The sequence below is a fragment of the Gasterosteus aculeatus genome, chromosome 17 (genome assembly GCF_964276395.1).
Source record: "Gasterosteus aculeatus chromosome 17, fGasAcu3.hap1.1, whole genome shotgun sequence".
In the NCBI taxonomy this organism is placed as follows: Eukaryota; Metazoa; Chordata; class Actinopteri; order Perciformes; family Gasterosteidae; genus Gasterosteus; species Gasterosteus aculeatus.
Genome location: NC_135705.1, coordinates 7596432 through 7621376, shown reverse-complemented (window position 1 = coordinate 7621376; position 24945 = coordinate 7596432). Strand labels below are relative to the sequence as shown.

At 42.0% G+C, this 24945-nt stretch overlaps 1 protein-coding gene and 1 long non-coding RNA gene across 7 annotated transcripts; one reads left to right on the top strand and one right to left on the bottom strand.

Moving 5' to 3' along the window:
* Positions 1–950: 950 nt before the first annotated feature.
* On the bottom strand, positions 951–2526 carry LOC120834945 (uncharacterized). Its single transcript, XR_005714519.2, has 2 exons — positions 2393–2526; positions 951–1853 (listed from the first exon to the last, which is right to left on the bottom strand). It is a non-coding gene; the product is annotated as an uncharacterized LOC120834945 (long non-coding RNA).
* Positions 2264–24652, top strand: pparg (peroxisome proliferator-activated receptor gamma). 6 transcript variants are annotated; one of them, XM_078091873.1, is made up of 9 exons: positions 2264–2499; positions 13548–13916; positions 14210–14376; positions 16705–16843; positions 19766–19965; positions 21696–21807; positions 22022–22218; positions 22321–22564; positions 23377–24652. In XM_078091873.1, exons 2-9 carry the CDS (start codon positions 13622–13624, stop codon positions 23622–23624), a joined length of 1602 nt encoding a protein of 533 aa, XP_077947999.1. In that variant the 5' UTR covers positions 2264–2499; positions 13548–13621; the 3' UTR covers positions 23625–24652. The 6 variants fall into 6 exon arrangements, with proteins under 6 accessions (XP_077947999.1, XP_077948000.1, XP_040060277.2 ...); XM_078091874.1 differs by having other exon boundaries at positions 2305–2499; positions 13617–13916; XM_040204343.2 differs by lacking the exon at positions 2264–2499 and adding an exon at positions 2882–2982 and having other exon boundaries at positions 13617–13916.
* Positions 24653–24945: the final 293 nt, after the last annotated feature.

The following is a 24945-nucleotide window of genomic DNA, read 5'->3' as shown; positions in this document are numbered from 1 at the left end:
TTGGTATTACAAAGACCGCCTTAATGATTGAGGCACGGGCCCCTCGCTCAGCCTCTGTCCATCAGCGCAACGCACTGCTTTGGCTGCATTCCTAAAAGTTTTGAGAAGTTGAGAAGTCTCAGATCACTGATTTACTTAAGCTGCACTGACATCAGGTAATCTAAACCCTTGAAGAGTTTGTGGTAAAGTGTGTGTCTGTGTGCGCGTGTCGGGCTATTTCTACTTGTTACCTGCTTGTGAAGCTCTCTGAGACAAACTCCTGATTTTGGGTTCTACGAAATGATTTCCTCCCAAATATTTCTTCTGATCAATTATTTTTAAACAACGCTGGTGTATTTTAATGCTTTACAGGGCAAAATGGTCTTTCTTTTAAGTCTTACAAAGCCATTTGTAACAGCCATAAAATCATGCAAAAATAACTTTCTATTACAAATACAGTTTGACGGATCGGTTGCTGTTGTGGCAATTCACCTTGGGGATGACTTTATGTCTTTAAATGTTGGGATATTGGATCATCAAGTCTGGATCCAAGCCGAATATTGCAGCTCATTGTGAAAGTCCTGTGGTGTCATTCGAGAATATTTGTTAAACTCAGTGACCTCCTTCTCCTTAATGGGGTGAGAGGGTGAACTACCTTTGTTTAGACAGCAGATGGCGCTGTATACGTGGGGAAATGTTGTACAAGAGGACAGGACCTCCTGTCCCCTGGGACTCAATCACTTACTGATTACCACTTACCGCTACTTCTTATTGTTCCTTCCTTTGCGTTTTTTAGTACAGCACAAATACATTCTGCATGGGAAGGACATGTGAGAAAGAGCATATGTGTGTGTGTGTGTGTGCAGGTCTGTAAGTGTTCCAGGTGTCTTATTTCGCAGGTCAAGTGCAGACTGAAATAGCATAATTGAAATAAACGTTGATTTTGCAGACAGTGTTCACACAATAGCGGGTTTTTGGGGGGGTTGTTTTAATGCTTTAGAAAAGAAACAGGGGCTAAATTTCACCCTGACATTTATTAAGCATCAGTCTTCAAGCACTTTATTTTTACACAGAATTCTGCTACACAATCAGTCCTCTGTCTTTAATTATGAACGGATTCTCTGGGCTGAAAAGAAGATTCCCAGATAACCCAAATTCGGACTGAATTATAGTCCTTTCATTGACATACTCAACCGCCATGAAGTGTCACGTAGGGGCTGCATCATTGGAGCCAACCGGAGGTCATCGGCTGGTCGCTGACACTGTGACAAAAACAGGAACACGCCTTTCTTCATTGGCGGAACCTTTCGGTTGTGGTAACTGTTGTTCACCAGACTGCTCGGTTGCCTGTTTTGCACGTCACTGCATCTACAGGAAGTTTCAAACCAAATCGGACCAGACACTGTTGGCCTGTCAAGTGAATATTTAGCCATCGGCGCTCACGAAGAACTATTTCCGTAGCCTGTAGATTTCGCTGCATCGGTTCAGGGTTAAAAATCAAGTCAGGTTTAGGTTGGAGTTAGTCTCAGGCCCTCAAACCAACGCAGTCTATAGAGATTCAGCACGGATTAACAATCTGTCCTGTACCAACCAACATTTTAGTCAACAGGCACTCAAGAGTGGAGCGCCACGGTGGTGTGGCGGTTCGCAATGATGCCTCACAGCAAAAGGTTCTGGGCTCGAACCCGCCCAGCGGCTGTGTGGGGTCTGCGTGTTCTCCCCCGAGCCTGCGTGGGTTCCCTCCCACGCTCCAAGACAGCAGGATGGTTCTATGTCCGCAGTGCAATTGAGTGATGACCGTTCCAGGATTTACCCCGTCTCTTGCCTGATGCCAGCTGGGATTGGCTCCAAAACTCCCCCGCAAAGTTGAAAAGCTGTGTAAAAGAAATGAGCTGGGTGGGTTTGTGTTGGTTCTCCTTGTAAAATGATCCCGTAGCTAATACGCAATAAACCACAATTTACATTTTTCAATTTTTGCAGATTTAATTCTGATCTAAACATACAACATATTATTTTGTCAGCTTTTATGTGAGATTGTAGGGAAAGTGTATACTTTTGAACACAGGACTTTTTTTGGACTCTTATCCAGTGTTTGTGCTGATGTCAATCTTAGCATTGTTCTATTTTACCTCCCTTTAAAAGCCGAACAAACAATTAATTTAATAAATTAGGCTCTAAAATGAAAATTCTGTTCAAATAAAAAGAGTTCCAACACTACACCCATAGCTACATGATGACTGGTAATCTGATCCCTCCTGTGTGTGTGTGTGTCCCGTAAGAGAGAGAGAGAGAGAGAGAGAGAGACCCACACACACACACACACACACACACACACACACAGAGTGGGTGGGAGAGAGAGGCGGGCCCCGCACAGCAGCACCAAGACCAGAAACCTTCCACCGCAAACACTCACCTGACCGCTTTGACTCTGCGCCCCCGTGGAAGCGGCGAGACGACGCCCCGGTGCCCGAGGCTCACGCGCCACCGGCTTCCCCTCCGCGCCGCGCGCACTCATACCAGGTCAGTCACCTTCCGCAGTTCGCAGGGGTGTGTGTGTGTGTGTGTGTGTGTGTGGGGGGGGGGGGGGGGGGGGGGGGTCATTGCTGCGTGTTTTGAGAATGTTAACGCACCGCAAATCAATTTAACACGTCACATAAACCGTCTGCTTTAAAAGAAACACGCGGCGTTACACAACCTGCCAGGGGAGTTCTGAATAGTTCTAACAAGCTTAAGAAAACATTGTTCGTGCGAAACAATGTTGACAAATAAAGTTTTCATTTGTCCATCCTTGTCAAATTGTCTTCTAATGATGGACCCTTTCTTCCCCAGTGGCATACAGGTGGGTGGTAATGGGGGTGGGGTGTGTGGGTGTGTGTGTGTGTGTGTGGGGGGTGTACAGGACTGACACCTGGCACACAGTCAGGTGTCCACAGTGTGAGTTTGAGTTTGCCATGCAAACACCAGGCAGAGGGTTCAACCATCAAAGTGGGCACAGCTACCCAGGTGAGTGGCAAACACTCACGTTTATAAGGGTTAATACAGCCGAGCCGTTCACACTAACTCGTAAACGTTCTTCTCCCGTGTCTTTATCCTCTGTGTCATGTGAGGGGTTTGGGACTGAGTGACAGTCGTGACTCAGCAGTAAAGTGGACACAAGCTGAGGGGCCAACACTGATTTCTCTCTGAGGTTTGCCATGTGGCTCCGTGGCGGCTGACGGCCTCGTGTTGTTTTATTATGATATGATAATGGGAAAGAGAGATAATCGGGATTGTTGTGTACAGGAGTCAGACTTATTGACAAACAGTGAGTCTGTCCACCACTAAAGAGAAAGCTCACAACTTCATTTGCAGGGATGGTACGTCTGATTGAAATATATATCTGGCCTTTTTATTTTGGCCATGCAGCTGAACAAGCAAATAGAAGTACAATATCACACTATAATAAATTGTTTACAATAATGTGTAAAGTTTATTTTAACTTGTATTGGCAGTTGAATAATCGCTGCCTGCATGCCAGGTAAAAAGAGCTATAGTAGCTTTTGAAGATAGCTGCCAGATACATAAAGAACATGTTGATAGTAAATTATTTGATAAAACACGGTTAAAATGCTGCGTGATCCGTGTGAGACATGCTGTTATGTCTTACATGATAATACTAATAAAGTTGGTTGAAACAACAACGCTGTAAAAAATATAAATGAATCAATATATGTTAAATCAAGAAAAGATAAAAGTATCTAGTGTGTGTCCAGAAAAAAGAGAGAAAGTCGTGCTTTCTGAAAAAAAGTCACATGGTTTTACAGAGAGTCCCATAATGATTAAGTAACAAGGACATTACCCTTCAAACTGACCCTATGAACTATTACATGTTTTAAGTTTATCAAAGGTTAAAATGACACCGCTGATGTAACGTGACTATTTTAGAGGAACATGTGATCAATTTGTGGTTGAGAAATAATATTTTGGGGAAGTTATAAAAGGTCATTACTGTGATTGACAATGCTCATCCGGAATACTGTCACCATACAGCTTCAATATTCTAAAACAGCCACTGAGCGTGTGACATTGGGAATAACTGTTTGGTCTGCACTATATCTGCGGAATTTTAGGATCCTTCATGTAGCGACTGTAGAAAGTTGTGTCTAAGCTTTGCGTGAGTTCCTTTAACTGCCCGACTGAGGGTGTTGATAGTACCAGCCAGTAAAACTGTTGCTTATCAAGTTATATAATTCCTAAAGAGAGGTGTGTGTGTGTGTGTGACAGATGTGGACTTTGCTCTGTTGTAGTAAATGAAAGGAGTGTCTCGAGATACCGAGCCATGTTTATGTTGACCCTCACACGGCACGTAAATCCCTGCAGACGACACACCTCCGCCCGAAGCCTCGTCTGTTGGACGACATTCAGGATTCTAAAGACCGCTTCACTCTTTCGTCTTTAATTATCAATTGAATCGTTTTAATCTGTGTTCATTTAACATTCCGATATCAGTAGGTGTCAATCTGTGAAGCAGTTGTTTGCAGTGGCTTTATTAAATATATAAAACCTCAGTGAGAGCTAAAAGTTATGACTGCACGAAAGGAAGGAAGATGTTCAACTGCACGTTTGTGCCCGTATAAATAAACTGATAAAAGAAAGTTACTCTCAGGTTCAGCCCAGTTAACCACTTTTGCTTGGAACCACACCACCTACATCCTGGTCTGAGAAAGTATATCTCCACTTTTATTATTCTTTCTGTGAAGCTACCTTTTAATTCAATTTAATTAAATTACACTGAGATCATGTCGTCTTAGAAATTCTCTTCTTTTAACTGTGTAAATATTTTAAATACATTCAGTGTCCATGCAGCGTCATCTCAAAACATCTGCTCTATTTGTGAATATTTTTATCCTCCATCGGATGGCTTCTCTTCTTTCAGTACAATCTCTGTTTTTCAGTCTCTATCCACTGGTTTTATTGTAATTAATGGGGATCAGGATTAATCTTAGCAGCGGTATAATTTACATTCAAGTATTTCGAGGATGAAGTTGAACAAAGTGACTGAATCTTCACCACTTTGCTAAAGACGGTTGACTATGTTTCATGAGTTAAAAAACTGTAAAAACTATTTTCGAAATGAATCATTTGTAACTGTTACGCCTGTTGAGATTTGACTGGTGTCTTTTGAAAAGTCTCTTCTGGTCAAAGTCACAGCAAGTTTCACCTGTTTACACCATGTAAGTAAATGCAGTCTGATTTACATGCATGGAACACATTTTTGGTGTACGTTTTTTTTTTAAATTGTTATCTATTTTTATAACATTATCTCCCTCCCACACTTAAAGTTGGTGCGTTTTTTTTAAACATATTACGTGTTTATTTTTTAAGTTACCCTCATACTAAAATAAAGTAAGATTTCCTTGGTTTATTAGAACAATACACTCAGAAACATCAGTCCAATGATTTCATATGAGATATAAAACGCTCGCAATGAGACAATTATCTGGTAATCGGCTGATTGAGTTATGCAGTAATTGTCTTTTCTTAAGACCCAAATCATTTAAACTGCTGCTGTGCTTCGCGTTGCTTCCTCTCAATTAATAGAATTGCCATAAAACGACAAAGCTGGAGCTTTGGAGGCAGTTATCGTTTGTGTAAAACGCCCACGCACACACAGACAAAAAGACCCACATCAACACACAAATATGCGCTAATACACAAATAAGAAGTCTTTTTTTTCTGTGCACTTCAACACAGATATTAGTCAACAGACAGTAGGGATATCTAGCAACCTTTGCCCTATTTCCCCTATAAAAAAGACGTGGGAGCAAACAGCAGCTCCTCTATTGGGAACTTAAGACTGACTCACTTTCTCTGTGGGCTCACTGGATGCTTCACCGTCAGACATCCCTAGTTCAGGTTTTGCTGCGGATGACAAAAGTCATCCGCCCCCTCAATTTAAAATTGGCAAATGATATTTAAATAGAATAGAAACGAGAAGAAAGACCGCTCAAAGCTTTCCTTCTTGTTTCATTCATTATTTTCACAGTTATTGGACAATTAAGTCAACTCTGACACTTATTTAGCTTATTTTAAACCTCCTCTCTGGCCTTCCTTTTCCACAGACAATTCTAAATCAGTTTCTTTTGTGCGCAGGTATGCGTATGCATTCTGTGAATGAGCCTCACGTCACGGCTTGTTTTGTTATTGTCCAGCCAAACAGCGGCGGTGGGCGGCGCACACTCCCGTCGTTTCCTCTCCACTTCGAGGAACAGGGTACGACCCTTCCCACGATGCACCTCTCCCTCCTCCGACCGCGCCGCCCTCCTCTCACTCCTCTGTGAACATGCGCACGACTTCCACGGCTGAGATCGCACACAGAGCGATGTCTAACCTACGTGGCATCCTCACGAGACAACGGTGCATCCGTCATCCTCCTTTTCTCGACTTTGCTGCCTTGTCACAAATGGAAGGAGCACCACCGAACTACTGCACCTGTCTCCCTTATTCACATTTGTCTGTCACTGTGACGCCACAGCTCATGCGTGTATGTGTGTGTGTGTGTGTGTGTGTGTGTGTGTGTGAGGCCCTGACGGAATCCACTGCTCCTGCCCCTCGTCCACTGAGGAAGCTCTTGAGGCTCAAGAGACTCTTTAGTCATGAACTCATAACTGTTCAAGGGAATTGGGGGACAGTTCATGTCTTCAGATTATTGATAAAAACTACAGATTCCCCTCCAACACACACTCACACACACACACATATACCAATATATAAGATTCTCTTTCTCGCTCTCTCTTTCCGTGCATGTACCTGCCCGTTTGTGTCGCACATATCCAAGTTTAAACATTAAACGTCCCAGCGTGCTGTTGTATCTGCCGAAACATGCAGCGTGACGTTTGTTTGTCCATACGGGATTTTTGCGCAAAAGCGTTTGATATGTTTCTTTACAAACCCCCAGAGTGGTGTTCATTGGAGGTCAGTCACCCTGTTGTCTGATAATGAAAGGCCCACCGCATATCCTACTCTCATTAGGATTCTGACAGCAATGTACAACACATCCTGAACATTAGTGTGTGTGTGTGTGTGTGTGTGTGAGACACTACCCCTGATTTATAACCCACTCCGTCAGGTCTTAGTGCAGAGCGAGAGCTCAGTTTAACAGCATTTGGGGTGATATGCTTATTTGAATATGAACATCACATCATTGAACACCATAATTGTTTTATCAAAAAAAGAAAATAATAAATAATAATTGTCCTGAGACTTTCGGCTCACCTAACACACGATTGGAATGTTGGAATGTTGGTCTGTTGCTGTTATCTCTGTATTAAGCTGTTCGGTAGTGTGTTTCTTTCACATTGGTGAAAACAGTGTGGGTTTGACCCCAACTTCAGTGCTTTAGTTCCACGTTTCCACTAGCTCACAAAAAAACATGATGTGGCCCCTCCGGGATAAACGGTAGATTTAGCAAGCAGCCAACAACCACAGCGAACATCGGGGTAACACATCAGACGGCGCAGTCACTTCATGTAATCTGTCACCTCATCGCATTTCTTTTAATGTCTTTTTAAAGAATCTATGTTTTCCATCTTCGAAAACGTGCAGTTCGACATTCATTCTGGTCGTCTCTGGATCGCTGGGGAGATTGAATTGTCCCAGCTCACACTCGGGGAATGAGATCAGTGAAAACACTTATCCCTGCCTGCGCAACCATGACCCCTTTTTTGCTTAAATTAACACAGTTGTGAATGAATGATTGGAGGTCACAGTCCAGCACAGAGTTTCTGTCTCTGACTTGTTAAGTCTCCTCTTGTCGTTTACCTCATAGGTGTTGAAGTTGATTCTAGTTCAAAGTAGTTTTTGGGAATCCCGTTTGTTACATAAGTGTTGCTATTGTCACGTAATTTATGTTGACGTGGAAATAAAAGAAGAAATGTCCCATTTGCAAACCCCACGAGGACAAACCACTTCTGTCTTGTTTGGATTGGGAACGCCTGCGAGCTTTTTATTTAGTAGAGCACATTTACAGTTAGCATGTCTGTAACAAATTCTGGCTAGAAAATGACACTGATTTTAAAATAAAATAAGAGAAGAGGCAGGCGGGTGTTGAGCTGGTGTTGCATTAGGAGGCAGAAGTGAGTGCGTCACATCGACACTGAGTGACTGAGCAGAGAGAGAGAAGTGCAACCAGAGATGCATGAGGAGGTCGCCTGTCAGAGTGAAGCAACAGGAAATCATCTGCATCTGATGTCTACCACTTTATACACGCAAACACGCACCAATTTTCAAGCACACGGGCACAAATTCACAAGTGTGTTCTGTGTTCTGTATGACTACCCGGAGACATGCACATATGAAACCCACAGATGGGGAATGAAAGACACACACACCCCCAGACCACATGGTAGTCTGAACTTCTGCTGAGCCAAGACTCTGACGAAGAGAAAGATTGTGTGTGTGTGTGTGTGTGCGTGTGTGTAGTTCCCTTTCTACTGGTCATTACTTCCTGAGGAAAAACATGACCATAAACACACCAGTTTGTTTTGTCACTGTCAGTTGGTTTGCTGGTCAACGAGCTCCCACTGAACACTTTCCGAAGTGAAACAGGAGAAACTGGGTGAGTGGACTGTCCTGTACTCTGCGCGTGTGTGTGTGTGTCACCGTCCTTTAGTTCATGATGCGGAATCAATGCACGATGAATGAATGCAAAAAAAAACAACAGTGTTACATCTGCCACCTCTGATAACGGCTGTCACGTAGCAGTGAATACACACAGCAGTGTCTTCACTTGATCGTTTAACGTGGTTTGTTTGCGAGTGGATTTCCACTTTTCAGTCTCTTGGGAGCATCAGATTCTGTGGGTCCTCCAGCTTTCTTAGACTTGGAGTATGTAAGTTCCTTACTGCGTAACCACGCTTTGCTTTGTCTACAAGATCCTCGTGATGTTTGGTCGACCCAGTGAGCTCATAAACCCCTTTGATTGGTATGATTGGCTTGTAACTAGGTCGTATGGGGCGGCGCCGTATTCTTCAGCGTGTCTTTTTATTTTGCGCCCTTTTTTTCGTTTTTTGTGGAACCAGGCGCTTTTTCTGTGAGAATTCAAACTCCGGGTGCGTGTGGCTATGCTTTCTAAAAGGCTCAAAAACACGGTTTCTTCAATTTGTGCCCTTTTGGGAAGAAGCGTGAAGCCTCCCCCGCAATCTGACCTCCGGGTGACTCGATGTTTATCAGGGCTACACTTTCCTTGCTTTGGAAGTTGAAACACAGAAATTTGAAAAAAAGTCAAATAGAAGTCAGAGTGGGTGCTGTTATAGTCAGAAATCTTTTTTAATTTTTTTTTTACCTTTTATCTGTGCCAGGCTTCAAAGTCTCATGACTAAATTCAGTATAAACCACACAAGTCGGTTTTCAGACGCAAGGAGCCTCTTGTTTGGGTGGAGAAGGCAGTCCAGACCGCTGGCTCACACTTCTCTTCTGTTTGATCATTAAGGTGCAGAAGGGGAAGGCCCTTTTATGTCATTCTGTCCATAGCGACTTGTAACCACTAAAAGGGCCAGTGTAGCAGGCGACGTTTTATACCCTGCAGGCATTTGGGGGAAAAAAATCAGGTACTTACAAATAAAGCACAGCATTAATACAACATTCAACCATTCCACCGCATCCCAGTGTTACCTCACACAAACCAGACCAATATCATGCACCTTTCTCCCCTTTCGCAGAAACTGAGGCAGACTTGCAGGCAGGCATATCTTGGTTTTAGTCACCGACACTAAACCACATGCTGATTTACATGAAGAGGTCAGGAAGTCACAGCGCCGTGTGCACTAACTCCCTGTCGCTGAGTGTGACACAAACACGCAGGACACACGTGATGACAGGAAAGGCAGCATGTCTTTGGGGTGTTAGACAGGGAACAGCAAAAAATGTGGTAAACTGAGCTAAATGATGCATGTTAACCGCTACTAGAGGGCACATAGTTATGTTTGCATCAGAGATACTTCACTTTGTGACGTATGAGGGACCCATAGTGTGCAAACGCCATCATAAAATACATTGTGTTTAATTCTGATGCAACCCGCAAGTAACTTCTAACACAATATTCAAAATATACCAAAAGACTTCCAATAGTGGTTCTGATAGACAGAGTGTCTGCTTTGACATTAGTGGTGACATAGTTTTTATTCAAACAGAGAGGATAAGAGTGTTGATCCCTCTGAATGCTGCCGGGCAGGTTTCTCCTTTTGTCTCCCACGTTTTACCTGACCGGCTCCAGAGTTCGCCAAGGTCCCACACTACTCACACGGTACTACACTAACATTAGCTCCAGTGTTGAGTGCCTTAATGTGCTTCTACACCATCACACAATTAGTCTTTCTCCAATTATTGTTATTTTTTTATTTTTGCGGAACTATATCCTATATATATATATATATATATATGAAAGTTAAATCATTTAAATATAAGTATCTCAGTTAAATTTCATTCGTTTAACAACTTTGTCCCTGAAGGAAAGATTTCACAACCCTTTGTCAAAGTTGCTAAACGAATGAAATTTAACTGAAATACTTTCTATTTAAATCATATTTCTTCAGTAAACAGTAAAGACCTATCGACCTACCAATCTAATACATATATATATATATAGCACAAAGAGGACTTTAGACACTGGATCACCTTATGCTCAATCTGTTTTAGATTGAATCTTTACTGTTGTGGAGAAATTTGAAAGTTAACACTTTCGTTTAGCAACTTTGTCCCCGAAGGAAAGATTTCACATCTCTCAGTTTGACCTCTTGGTTTTGCCTCCTTTTTTCCCCCAAAACTGTTGCTTTCAGACTGGGAGAGCTGAATCATTCCCTCTACCGTAGTCTTGTTAGGGTATTATCATTTTATAATGTAATAATCCAGTTAGCGGTTTTTGCTTTTGTTCATTCACTCTCCCTTAAGTAATGTCCATTCAAATATCCTTGGAAAGTTGATGCTCTCACACACACACACACAGCCACTCCGCCTTGTCACTGCAGCCCTGTGTGCCAGTTTGCCGTTGGCCTTTTGTTATTATGTCATGTCTGAGGCAATAGCTGATAAAAAGCCCTCCTACGAGCTGTCATCGTATCTGGAAGACAAGTTCTGACATGTGGCAATAAGAGAACTGGCAGGAAACACCGGCATAATTGTCACGCACGTGCTCTCACGGGCACACAAACACACACCTTTGCAAACAATAAACACAGCATAAACAATACGAACCATCTGTCATCCTTTATAATGTCTGACATGGTGTTTGCCCACACAGCATTCACAGATACAAACATGTTGAATGCAGTGGATTTTTTATTAAACACTGCAGAGTTTACAGTGCAAACTTGTTTTTTATTGGAGCACATTTGGTTGAGCTGCTGGGCTACAAAACAACTTCTTTCTTACTTTCTCAGCGTTGTTCATCTCTAGCCTGCTGAGGGCCGGCTGTGAATTAACAGTAGGGGTTTTTCTTTAAGCCTCCAGGGTGCAGTTAGATTTTTTGAAGTGGTTTGAGGACTCCCCCTCCTCCCCCCATCTCTCTCACTCACATCCAGAGCTCTTTCTCCCACCATTCCTGTATCCCTATGATGACTTGATGCCAACCAGGACACGAGTCGCTCCAATGCTTCGTCTATTTTAGGTCTGGATCTAGTGGCAAATGGCCAACAAATATATGGACCTGGAAAAGAATCCAGGTTTCTCTGGTTATTAATAGTCAGCATTTTCCCCTGCAGCAGCTTCCAATGACAGCAGAGCCGCAACCTGCGGACGTACGCACACACACACACACACACACACACACACACACACACACACACACACACACACACACACACACACACACTGTTTTTCTCTTGTTCTGAAACAATCAATGTGAATTTCAAGTGGGTCATCTGCTTACTTTTTTTGTTGCCACAGTCCAAAGGGGTGAAAAGGAAACAATAAGTAGTTGAGAGAAGAGGATGTTTGTTGCGCAGGGATGTTTTGCCAAGTAAAGTGGAGCCATTTCAAGCTCTTTTTATACCTGGTGCTGCTGTGCCAGCCGAGTACAGCTATTTTAGTGTTGCACTGTTGCGTAATATATTGGATTCTTTGTTACCCTATTTTCCAAATGGTTGATTAGAGGAGGTTTATTTTTAAAACTTGTGTTGTTACAAAAGGTTGCTTGGCAGGCCAGGCGGTTTACTGCACAGACCTTTTACTCTACTGCTTATTTATAAACTGTTGCTAGTTTGTGTTTTACTTTAGTTTGAATCAAGGTCAGAATACAAGCATAGCTTCCTCCTTCTGAAAAGAAAAAAGAAAGCATGCAATAAGTAATAGTTCCCACTATTGAAATTCAGAAAGACACATGGATCTGGATTTTCTCTTCTAGAAAACGTAGTAATGCCTTACGATTTTGAATGAAAATATATATAATTTAACAAGAAAAAACAATTCAACAAATTATTTTATTTACTCACATTTCATATCAAAATGGAATAATTCTTTCTATAAAACCTAAATATGACGTGCATTAACAAAAGTTAGTAGCAACTAGTTTTCAAATTCAACCAATATTAAGAGTGTGACATATTCAAGCAATTACTAATAGCTGCAATGACTGTAGTTAAAAAAAATAAGTTGTAACAATCAAATACATCACACTAACAAGATAGTTTTAAAAGGTATGATCTCTACATACTTCCCTTATTGTAAAGCTGTGTACGTGGTTTCATTTTGTGTGGACTGAGCCTCTGTTGACTAGACTTTGACAATCTCGGTTCACTTCTTCCAACAATTTTTGACCATCTGAGCAAGAATTAGAATGACTAAGAGCCTTCTCATTTGTGTCAAACATTTGTTTTTCTATTTGAGTGTTGCATTATTTCATACATGGTACAGGTCAAATTTAATACATTTCCTCTAAGTAGCAGAGTTCATTTATACAAAATAGACATTCTTGTTCTGTTTTTAAAGATTCACAGTCAAGAAAAAAGAACCTAGACTTTTAAAAAAGCTCCGCTTTTGGAGCAAATATCCACCACACTTCTTAATTAACAATCGGTAGCATATTTCAGCACTCAGAAGGTTCAGTCTGTGCCACATCCTTGGCCCCAGACAGACAGCGCCTCAAACCGTCCTGCCCTCCGTGTCCTTTGGTTGGGCAATCACACGGCGAGCCACCCAAACAGCCCGCGAGGGACACCGTGTTTAGAGCCCGCGAGGCGCTCCTGGGTGCCAGAGTTCGCCTTGTGCTCGCGGTGACACAATCTGCCTCGCTGTTTACCAAATAACAGACGGACTGCGGGAACGCGCTGCAGAGCCGGGGGTCTGTGTGTGTGTGTGTGTGTGTGTGTGTGTGTGTGTGTGTGTGTGTGCGCTTTGTTATGTTTGGGCTTCTCTGTTCCGGACATATTTAATCATCAACACCATGTGTAACGCAGCATGTACATTTTCATTATCATCTTTCTTTCCCCCGTCTACTGTTCCTGTTTATGTTTGACCTCACCCACCTCCCCCCTCTCTCTCTCTCTCTCTTCCCCTCTTCCTCTCCTCTCTCTGGTTCTTCTCATGTTTTCTTTTAGCAAGGCCACATACAGTCAACAAAGGACATTGCGTCCGCCGCTGCGTGACTGCTTCATCTCTCTCCACAGTCGACATGGTGGACACCCAGCAGCTCCTGGCCTGGCCCGTCGGCTTCAGCCTGAGCGCCGTGGAGCTGTCAGAGCTGGGCGACGGCTCCCACTCCCTCGACATGAAGCATTTGTCCACGCTGGACTACGCCTCCATCTCCTCCTCCCCCTCCATCCCGTCCTCCCTGTCTCCCCCGCTTGCATCCTCCATCTCCTCTGCCGGCTTGGCCTACGACCCCAGCCCGTGTCAGGGCGAGGAACAGCTGACCCACATGGACTACGCCAACATGCACAGCTACAGAATGGAGCCAGACACGCACAGTGAGTCCAGGCGATGTGATGGGATCGCCAGTGGAAGTAGTAGAAGTTTATTTCAATTTGCTAAAGTCCTGGCAGAAAACAGCTTTAATGATAAAATGTATCAAAGGTATCACATTTAGAAGAGAGTCGGTCAAGACATGATAATCTCGCTATAGCCGTTAGTATGCGTCACAGGAAGAAACTTTGATAACGCCAACTGAGTAAACCTTTGATAAAAGTTGAAAAGTTTTAGTTTTCTATCCATCTGCATCATTCGGTGTCCCTCTGTTGCCTGATGATGTTTTTGCTGTCAGATTTGATCAAGCTGGAGCCGGCGTCGCCTCCTCAGTACTCTGACAATCACGTGTTCTCCAAGCTCCAGGACGAAGCGTCGCCAGCCGCGCTAAACATCGAGTGCCGCGTGTGTGGGGACAAAGCTTCAGGCTTTCACTATGGCGTCCATGCATGTGAGGGCTGTAAGGTAAGGCCGAAGGATCACCCTGAGCAACGGTGGAAATACAACGTATAAACATACTGTGGAAGAATAACCAGTGTTGAAAACTGTAGAATTGACTATCAGGTGTTATTTCCTCATTTAGTGAAAATGACATGGCTGTTTTTGTTACACCAACGGTTCAACAACGGTTGTGCAATTACTATCCCCCAAAAGAAGAGAGCAGCAAAGCTTCTCAATAATTAGGCTGTCATTATAAATACTCCCATTATCATTCAGTCAGTTAACAAGTAGTTGCAGATTCATTTTATGCTGATTGCAGATCTTCATTACACATCATCTACTTGGTTGGACTTCAAACATCACTAACTTTGTGAAGTTTTTTATTATTCTAAGGGTAACCGTCTTTGTAGAGCGGAAACAAAACAACCAGCAGGACTCTGTGATCATGTGGTTGTTTTCAAGAGGGCATTTTGAAATACTGGCAACTGATTTGTTGGAGAGATGCATATTATTAAACTTGGGTGCACAGCAGTGGAGTCATACCAGCCGTAGACATGTCAGGAAATGGTAACTTCCACGCTGAATTGTTGAGTTTTGTTTCTCTGCCAGCCTTTTTCTGTCACCATGTGTCACTCGCAGGTGAAACCTGTTTGTGGAACTAATAACGCTATAATCTTTTTTATGTCTGTCACTTTAACCACAAGCCACATCATTTTCCACTTTGCGAGGGCCCAACAAAGACAGACGCGCACCCAGCCCCTTAAAGTCGGCCTGTTCGTCAGTCAGTATGGAGTATAAATAGCTAATGGAGTGGGGGGGGTTTCACACACATTTTTGTTTTCTTTGAAACACCGAGACATTATAAGAAGCTTTAAATTGTGGCATTTTTCTTCTAAGAAATGGGACATGGATTTTCTATAACAATAGCAGTAATTTGTCATTTTTGTTCCTGTTTGTTTCCAAGAAGATTTTAACCTCTGAGTTTTTTGATGTTGGTATGAAAACCTACTTTAGATGTGCTGTGTGTTTGTAAAACCTTCAAAACACATCAGTGAGCCGCTCGGGTGTAAGGTGACAAGTTTCATTGTTACCATAAACCTGGGCACTGTGGTTTATTCTAACGCTATCTCACGTTCGCTTCTAACAACCAGGTTCCATAAATACAGGACCAGCCAAAGCAACTCAAAGGTTTCAGGTTGATGATTATATTAAAAAAATGGTCTATATCTCTATAAATCGAGATACTACATTGTGTAACCAATAATACTAACTCATCACTGGTTGTATTTTAATGGGCTTTGTTATAATAGCACTTATTATAACGCTAACTTCAGCCTTGACCGTGGGGTTTGAATCAGCGCCTCTCTGACACTGTCAGGACTGTTGTGTTGGATTTACTACAAGGTACAAAGCACTTAGTCCAAGTCATGCTGTACCGTCCGAGGCTGAATGATGGAAAGGTACAGTAGTCATTGTTCTGCTCAAGCCTCGGGGGATTCACCAGAAGAGGGGGGTCAGCCAAGCAGGCAAACACCTGATTGTTTCAAAACACAAAACATTCTTTATTGAGGTGGAGCCTTGACCCCCATTTGACTTCCTCCTTCTTTAAATAACCCACGATTTAAAAAGGAACATCTGTGAATTTAAGAACGCAGATGCCCTTCACATGGTACAAGTCCACTCGTATGCGTCTAAAAAAACAGCAATACAATACAGACTCTAGTCTTTTCTGTTTTGTGTCTTTTCAGTATATCGTTCCATTACACCTCCTTAGTCAGCGTAGACACCACAGCCATCGGCCAGCCTGCGCGTAGGAGTGTGTTAGCCGTTTGACTGTGGCCACATAGTCACCAGCTGAGATAAGGAGCTCCTTTGGTCCTAAGGTTGAAAATAACAAAGCATAAATCCACCCTGAAACACAATCTGCTTTTAAACACACTCGTGGGCCGCGGAAATGACTTCCTCCGATTAGGAACCTAAGTATCTAATCTACATCAGTGAATAGATGGAGTCTCTCTTGTCTCTCTAGGGAGCTACTCCACCAACAACGAACTTTAATCAAAGTGAGAAAACAAAACTGTAATAGTAAAATAGCTGGATCTCTTTATATATTAATGTATTGTTTGACTTCCTTTTATGCCTAAACTACAATACCCATTTTTGTGTATTTATGAAGTAGATGAAAGTACCATTAATGCATTTTCTTTATTTCTTATCATACTTCTATTGTCTCTCGGTGCGATTCTTTGCCTCTTTAAAAGGAGCAGATGTAGCAGAGAAGAGCAAATGGAAGAAAACAGGTTATGTTAGCTGTTACCATCTGACCTTACTGTCTCTGCTTCTGTCTCGTAGGGTTTCTTCAGACGGACAATCAGGTTAAAGTTGGTGTACGATCACTGTGATCTGCACTGTCGCATTCACAAGAAGTCCCGCAACAAATGCCAATACTGTCGCTTCCAGAAGTGCCTCAATGTCGGCATGTCACACAACGGTAAGATGGGGGTGTTTGATGTGCTTTATTAAGTTCTATTCAGAGGATGAATTCAGGCTCCATGTAAATAAGCACCATGGTAATTCTTCCTCGCAGACACTCTTTGGCCCCTGGTGCCCTCTGAGAACAGCATTCACATCTTCACCAAACTGCTGTTATTTTGGTCTCTTTTGTGGTGGTAGCACACGCAGCGGTGTACAATGCTGCCTTATCTGTTGCCATTTGCTTCCTTTGTGGTATTCGACACAGATCGTATGTTTTTTCCCATCGCTCGTGCAATGAACCAGCGGCCAGCAGTATTCAAAGAGGCTTATTTTACCCAGTTCACGTGGAGTTAATTTATTTTCATCTTCTTATTGTTGCATTGATAAACGTTGTAAGTGCACCAGAGATGGCAACAGGTATTTTTTTCATACATGTCCTTAAAAATACCATAGCATTGAAATGAACACGGTTACTAAATCGCCAGCTTAAAATTCACAAGCAATTCCTGTTTTAGACCCATTGTGCTTACACTGTTGCTATGAATCCAAACTTAAAAATTTGGTCCATGTCAAGCAAAAAAGGAGATGAGATCAGCAAATCCACATGTGCGCGCCTCGCTCAGCCACGCTACACCCACGTGGGTTTTCAACCGTTCACGCAAGATCAAGGCAGAGATGCACCAAATCCTGCAAGTGGCGAGAAGCGGGCGACACCTCCCACGCTCGGCGGCCCCGGGGGCCCATCGATTAGGCTGTCGATGCAAATGCAGTTCACCGCCGCTTCTGCTGCTGCTTCTCTCGTCGCTGCCGGTTAGATTCACAAGCTGCGGCTCATTTAGAGGCTTCTGTGAGTTTACATTCGTGGACAAGAAGCTTGGCCGTTACTTTCCCGCTGTAGAAGAATTGCCCAGCTGCAGTCGGGTCTTGTGCAAACGCTGGCCACGCCTTTCTTGAGTTTCAGCGTGGGTCGGCACTGTGTGGGCGCGAGCGCAGGTTGAGCTTGATTGACGTCTCCCCGACTCGCCTGATAGTTTTGTTGTACCTGTTAGGGTGGGACAGCTTACAGCTCTCACTCCACTGCTTTCGCCTTTCGTCTTAACAAAACCGCTTCCCAGCCTGCACGGTAACATTGAGAGTGACAGTTTAAGGAGTAAAGTGTAATTAGATGAATAATTGCCATTCGGGTAGAAATACATGATGGTTAATAACAGATATTACAACATCCGGCCTAAACCGAGATGAGGCTTCCGTTGCAATCTTAGTCAGTCGAGGGACTTAAAGGCTTTGTGGTATGCACTGAATTCTTTTGGCTAAAGTAAGTGTGCAGTTATTTTCTTAGAAAGCCTGTTTTTAAATTGTAGTTATTTAAAAAAAATGTCAGTCAAGTATCAAAGCTCAATAGCATAACTGCTTCATATTGACAGTAGGATACTAGCATGTGCAATGCTTAGTTAATACACAACCGTATTAGTTTATTGCACCTCTCAGGCGACTTTATCTCCCCGTCCCTCTTCTCGCCTCCTCCTACGTTTATTTAATGAATGCTTTTAATTGGCCAATGATTGACATCTCAGAGCAGATAAACCACCACTGATTTCTCCAATCTGCTGTGTCACTGCTGCAGGCGCGTCGCCAGCTTGAGATGGTATTTGTTTGCTTAAGGTGTGAGAGTCAGAATTACACAATCACATTAGCTGCTGTGCACGCACTCCACAAAGCTCAGTACATGTTTTGCAGAGGCTTGAATGGAGGATAATTAATTACTTTTACTAACAGAAAAAATGACCTCAACCATTTCGCAACTTAAGCATAACATTTCAGCACCCTTCTTATTCGGAATGTGACTACTTAAAAAAAGTAATGGAAAATGTTTTGTAAATAGTGTAGCAGCTATTGTTTTTCATCAAGTGTATACTATACACTTACACATATTTTTTATTTTTATAAACAATATGAGAGCTAAATAAGAAAATGTCCAACCAACGAGTATAGAGGGCCGTAATACAATTTGAAGTTACAAATATAGTCAATTTCAAACAATCTCAAACTGAGATTTGTTAAAAAATGTACATTTCTCAAGCATTAGTAAAATATGGCATTAAAAACTTAAATTAGATAATTTTGTGTATGGACGTTTGCATATAACAATCCCCCCCACTCATCTTTTTAAAAATGGAAACTAGACGGACCTTTTTTGTGTGGGAATACCCTGCAGCAAATGCTAGAGTGAGGAGAAAAGAGACTGAAAATACAAGTAGTATTATTAAAGAGAACTACGTTTTGTAATTGCTTGACTTGACACGCCTCATGTGAAACAGAAATGTTGTGTGTGCGGACAGACACTAGCCAGCCGATATGATTCTTTATCACTGTCCAATGAATTCTAAAGTCTACTGAAGCTCATAGAGCAGAAAAGAACTATACACAGTACAGTAATGTACTGTATGAAATGTTATCATTTGGCAGGAAGATGTAAAAATACAAACATTCCATACAAAATTACATACATAATTTTTGTTAATATGAAAATCTGCATACACCTTAATTTCAACATCCCATTAGTTTAAACCATCTTCAAATTGAATTTCAGGGGTCTCAGGGACCATAATATGTTTATTTGAGACATTTTGTGAGCGGATTGATGAAGGATGTTTCGGAGCAGGACAGTATTGTGACTTCGATATGTAATGTAAAGTTTTGGATAACTTGACTGGAGGAGGTTCCACTGAGATGAGTTGTTTACCCTGAACTATTTAGAAGTTTGCACATCAGTGTTTTGTGTCGTGGTCATGCATGTCAAAATGTGCATTTATCTGTACAATTATTCCTGCTTGCTACATCATTTTGCGTGTGCTCTTACACGGTCTCTCACTGTGTACTAACGGGTGTCTATTTGTGCGCTAATGTATGTTTAAGTCTGTCTGTTTTTATTCCTCAGCCATTCGTTTTGGCCGAATGCCCCAGGCCGAGAAGGAGAAACTGCTGGCTGAGTTCTCCTCGGACGTGGTGCACATGCACCCGGAGGCAGCAGATCTGAGGGCTTTGTCCCGGCATCTGTATGAAGCCTATCTGAAAAACTTCCCCCTCACCAAGGTCAAGGCCAGGGCCATCCTCTCTGGGAAGACCGGAGACAACGTGGTGAGCAGCACTGCAAAATTCTACTTTACTTTATGTATTTTCAATGGTGGTGGAGTCCTCTGTATTGCTTGCGTGAGCAAAATACACATCATTGGTTTGTCTCCTGGTTATCACGGTTACGTTTTAAATGAAAGATTTAGATTTATCAACCCATTTGGTAATTTATAGGAAAATATGTGCCAAAAGCATGAAAACATCAGATATTGTCTGCTTCTGTATTTTTTACATGTACGTTTTGAGTTTTTCACTATTCAAAAGAGATCAGCAAATACACATCAAGGAATTACAATTGGCAGAGATAAGAAAGCTGGGGTAAATATTTAAAAATGATAAACAGTGGGTTTCTGGCGTTTGCTTAAATCCCAAAGTTGATTTAATTTAATTTTATCTATAACACACTCTTCATCAGCAGTAAAACATAGTTAAAAAATAAAGTAAAAGCTAGTAAAAACATAGGGGAAGAAAAAAACTTAAAAGGCCTGCTATGATTATTTTGTAAAAGTCTTCCTTAGAAATTCTTTTTAATATGTGTTGCTAATTTTTTGTTACGGCAAATGTGTGATTGTCATCAGTTAAACCGTACAAAAATTCTATTACCAAATCATTTTAGTTTTCACTGAACCTATTAAGTAGACTGTCATTGAGTAAAAGCAGTGAATTAAAGGGCCGGTAACATTCGATTGATTTTGACCGCTACGCCCAAACATGAATCAAGCATTTAAAAATATATTTAAGTATAATTCAAATGTAAATAATGTCAAATGAATTATGGTTTAGTGGTGGAAAATCAACCAAAGTGCGCCTGCTACAGCTACGTAGTAATTCAAGTGATAACTATTGTTGTTGTTTTTGTTGTTGCTCTTCGACCACCTGTACAAGCGGCATATGAGTCTTTTTTTTTCCTTTTCTGTGGCTTGTTTTTACGAAGTCACACGAGTTCAAGGCCGCCCCCCTTTCTTCTGATTGTTGTGGCTCTTCATCACAGCGAGAGCAGCCAACTGGCACCGCATTATCTGTTGGTTGGAGGAAGTCTCGGCTTGTTTACTAATCCGCAGCGAACCTCCTGAAACAAATTGAGAGTAAATTATTTTATCTTTTGCGGAATATTTACCTTGTTTGACACGCGGGACCTTGATAGGAGTTGATTTCATCAACGCTTTACTCCACCAGCACTGTAGACGCTCCATCAGAGGGGAAGGAAGGAGCATTTTTTACAAAATGAGTTTGACAGAGAACACTTTGTGCTTTTTTAAAGTTAGCCAATATCAAACAACTTAGACAACCCCAACATGTGGATTGAACGGAGCAATGTTGCATTTTAAAGCTCATGAATTCAATTAATTTCCTTTGCAAAATAATAATTTATCTTTTTGCTCTCCTATTCTTACCTCTTTATCTGTTTAATTATTCATTTACCTGTAGGGGGGAGCATTTAAGGATAGGAATGGTACCATTCATCATTCAGAGGAACTTTAACTTAGTTATGCTTCATTACCTGCCTCAGCGGGTAGCAAAGATGTGTTTACTTTCTCCATTACATATATCACACTTGTGGTATTTCTGTTTGCAGGTCTGATCAATGAGCAATCACCAAAGTATATACGCAGAATATATAATCTGACAAGTACTCAGAGTAGCTAATTCTGAATATTTTTTTTTTCTTTTGTCCTTTTTTTGGTTTTTCTTTCTACAAATTTCTCTTCTTCCAATTCTTTCTACTCAATGTGCAGCCTTTTGTCATCCATGACATGAAGTCTCTAATGGAGGGAGAGCAGTTTATTAATTGTAAGCAGATACCCATCCAGGAGCAACACTCATCCGCCCTCACAGCAGGACTTGAAGGTTAGAGACAACAACTTTTAAGTTAGTTATTACATCACTTTCTTTATTATCTTATTATCTGTACATTTTATTCATCAATATGACCCAATGTTCAAATTGTTGTAATTGTCTTACAACGTTGAACTGACTTTAAAACTCTGGCTGCTCTTTTGCACTGAACATATATATTAATCCCCGAACAGAAGCGCCTCATCAAGGACGTCCTTTCTTTCAGAAATCATAGGAGCTTACCAGGGTCCAGAGTACGGCTTTCTGGGAATGGGAATGAACGTGAGCGGACAGCCTCCGCCAGACGCTTTGGAGCTGCGTTTCTTCCACAGCTGTCAATCACGTTCAGCCGAAGCGGTGAGAGAAGTGACAGAGTTCGCCAAGAGCATCCCAGGGTTCATCGATCTGGATCTCAATGATCAGGTGAGAGGCGACGGCCCGCGGTGTTCATGAAACCCGTGTTATTAGCCGTCGCTCACCCACATCTGATCAGCTGTTATCTCTTCACGTCGACCCTTCTACCAGGTGACTCTGCTGAAGTATGGTGTGATCGAGGTCCTAACTATCATGATGGCGCCTCTGATGAACAAAGACGGGACCCTTATCTCCTACGGGCAGATCTTTATGACTCGCGAGTTCCTCAAGAGCCTCAGGAAACCTTTCGGTCAAATGATGGAACCAAAGTTTGACTTCTCAGTCAAATTCAACATACTCGAGCTGGACGACAGTGACATGGCTCTGTTTCTGGCTGTCATCATCCTCAGCGGGGGTGAGTGCTTTTTGGGGGGCGTTGGGTTTTGGAGGATATTTTGTGGATCGCAGATCTTTGAATGTAGTAAATTAATCTGATTTAGAGATTCATGTGATTCCACTCTTCTGCTACTACGTAGCATTTGTAGAAAAAAATGCTATCAACCTTCTCACTATGAGAGTAGATAGTATTTAAAGAAATGACCAACATGTTGCTTTTCAAAGTCCTAATAAGCCAGCGTCTTTTTTCATTCAGAAGAGAACTCATGAGACTGCCTGAAGCTGCACTTTGGATTTTTTAAAATACAGCACAAAAAACTGTTAGTGTCTTTCAAAGAAACAGTAAAACTACATCACATGTAGCGTGATTCTAACTTTTCTTGTTTACACGTTTTTCGTCTGTTATTAATAATTAATTAAGGGTTTCTCCTGTCTTTCCTCTATTGCCTGGATGGTAATCAGACCAATTGTTTAAATGTTTTAATTTTCATGCCTGCATAACGGCAAACCAGACCAACTTCACTCAGAAACCCAAACTATGTGCTCTAATATTGCTGGTTAGCGTGTGACCACTTGTTGAAGTTCTGGCCTTGAACCTTTTATGAGGATGAACCAGCAACCATTTAAGTCAATTATTAACATAAACAACGAAGATTATAGCTTGAAATAAAGATAAGAATGATTTTGTCAATAATGATAGAGCTTTGTCGGCTAAAAAGAGGCAGCAAAATTACCTGCTTGCCAGCCAATAGATACGTTGACCTAATAGATGCTTAATGCGTCTCTAGAAAAGTCTCCGATTTAATCTCCCGGTCTCTGTAACCCGTCCAGACCGCCCGGGCCTGCTGAACGTGAAGCCCATCGAGCAGCTCCAGGAGACGGTGCTTCACTCGCTCGAGCTGCAGCTCAAGCTAAACCACCCAGACTGTCTGCAGCTGTTCGCCAAGCTGCTCCAGAAAATGACCGACCTGCGTCAGATCGTAACCGACCACGTCCACCTCATCCAGCTGCTGAAGAAGACGGAGGTGGACATGTGCTTACATCCGCTGCTGCAGGAGATCATGAAGGACTTGTATTAGAATTCAACGGGAGAAGAGGACGAGTTGAGAAAGTGGAATGAAAAAGAGGATTAAGATATTTCATTATCAAAGCTATAACTTGTGAAATCCTAATGATAAAGTATTTTGTGCTGCTGGTGTGTTGAAATAAAGGGATGTAGCCAGACAGGCTGACTGAAATTGAGAAAGAGATGAGGAAGAACAGCAAAAGAGAAATCGAGGGCAGAAAGACAGAGTCTGACTGTTCCATCTTGTCTAGACAGCAGCAGCTGAATAACCCGGCTGAGCCCGGACACTTGGTGAACGAGCGGGCGGCCGACTTAAATACGAAAGCACCATTAATCACGACGAGCGTCCGTGACTACCTGATCAGCCTGCTTCAAGTGCCTTCAGGAGAAATCACTGTGAAATATCTTTACACCATGTGTTACACATGTCACGTATGCTCTGTTCACGTGCAGCTTATCTACATGTTGCGTTACAACCGACCATAGGCAGCAGCAGTGTGTGTGTGTACTTCAAAACCTCTGTGAACACACACAAGTGTATGAACGCTCACCCACGCACACACACGAAACAACGTTTTGGCATCAGGGGGGAGGTGCTATCTCTTTTTAATCAGCTTTACACAAAGACAGAAATCAGATTATTGCCTCTAACATATTTGAGTCTCGGCCGGCTGCAGAAACTGTGAGAAAGTGTGAAGCCAACATAAGGCCCATTACCATGACGATGAAACCGTACACGCCGGATTCTTCCTTATAGGATTGCCGATTGACTCATTTTTTGATGTGTAATTCATGCCATCTAAAAAAAGATATATTACACATGTATAATGTACAATATATGTTCATGTGTATTATTTTTGTATGGATGAATTGTCTGCCAAACGCTTTTCAGCTTTGTTTTATTTGAAAATTCTTAATAAGTGGTCGAGTTATAATGTTTGCCATAAAATTATTTTTTATCCATGCGTCTGATCAATCAGATTTTGATAAAACCACAGGGGGGATGTTGTAAATAAAATATTTTCTAACTTTTATTGGAAATTGGTGTCTTGCTTCAAGTCATTAAAAATGTCCCAATCATTTCTTGAAAGCATTCCAGTCACCCAGACTCTAGAAATGGGTTTTGCAGTTATTACATCAGCTGACCTCGGTGCCTCTTACCAAACACGCGCACACACCCTGATGGAGCGATTGCAACATCTGAACTTTGCTGAACTGTGGCAGAAAACCAAAGTCTATGGATAGATGTTTGATCAACAAGCGGTGAGGTTGTTTTACTTTTTAACAGTCTTAACGTTTTATTGCCGTTGTTTTCGGTTTTGTTGTTTCTTTTC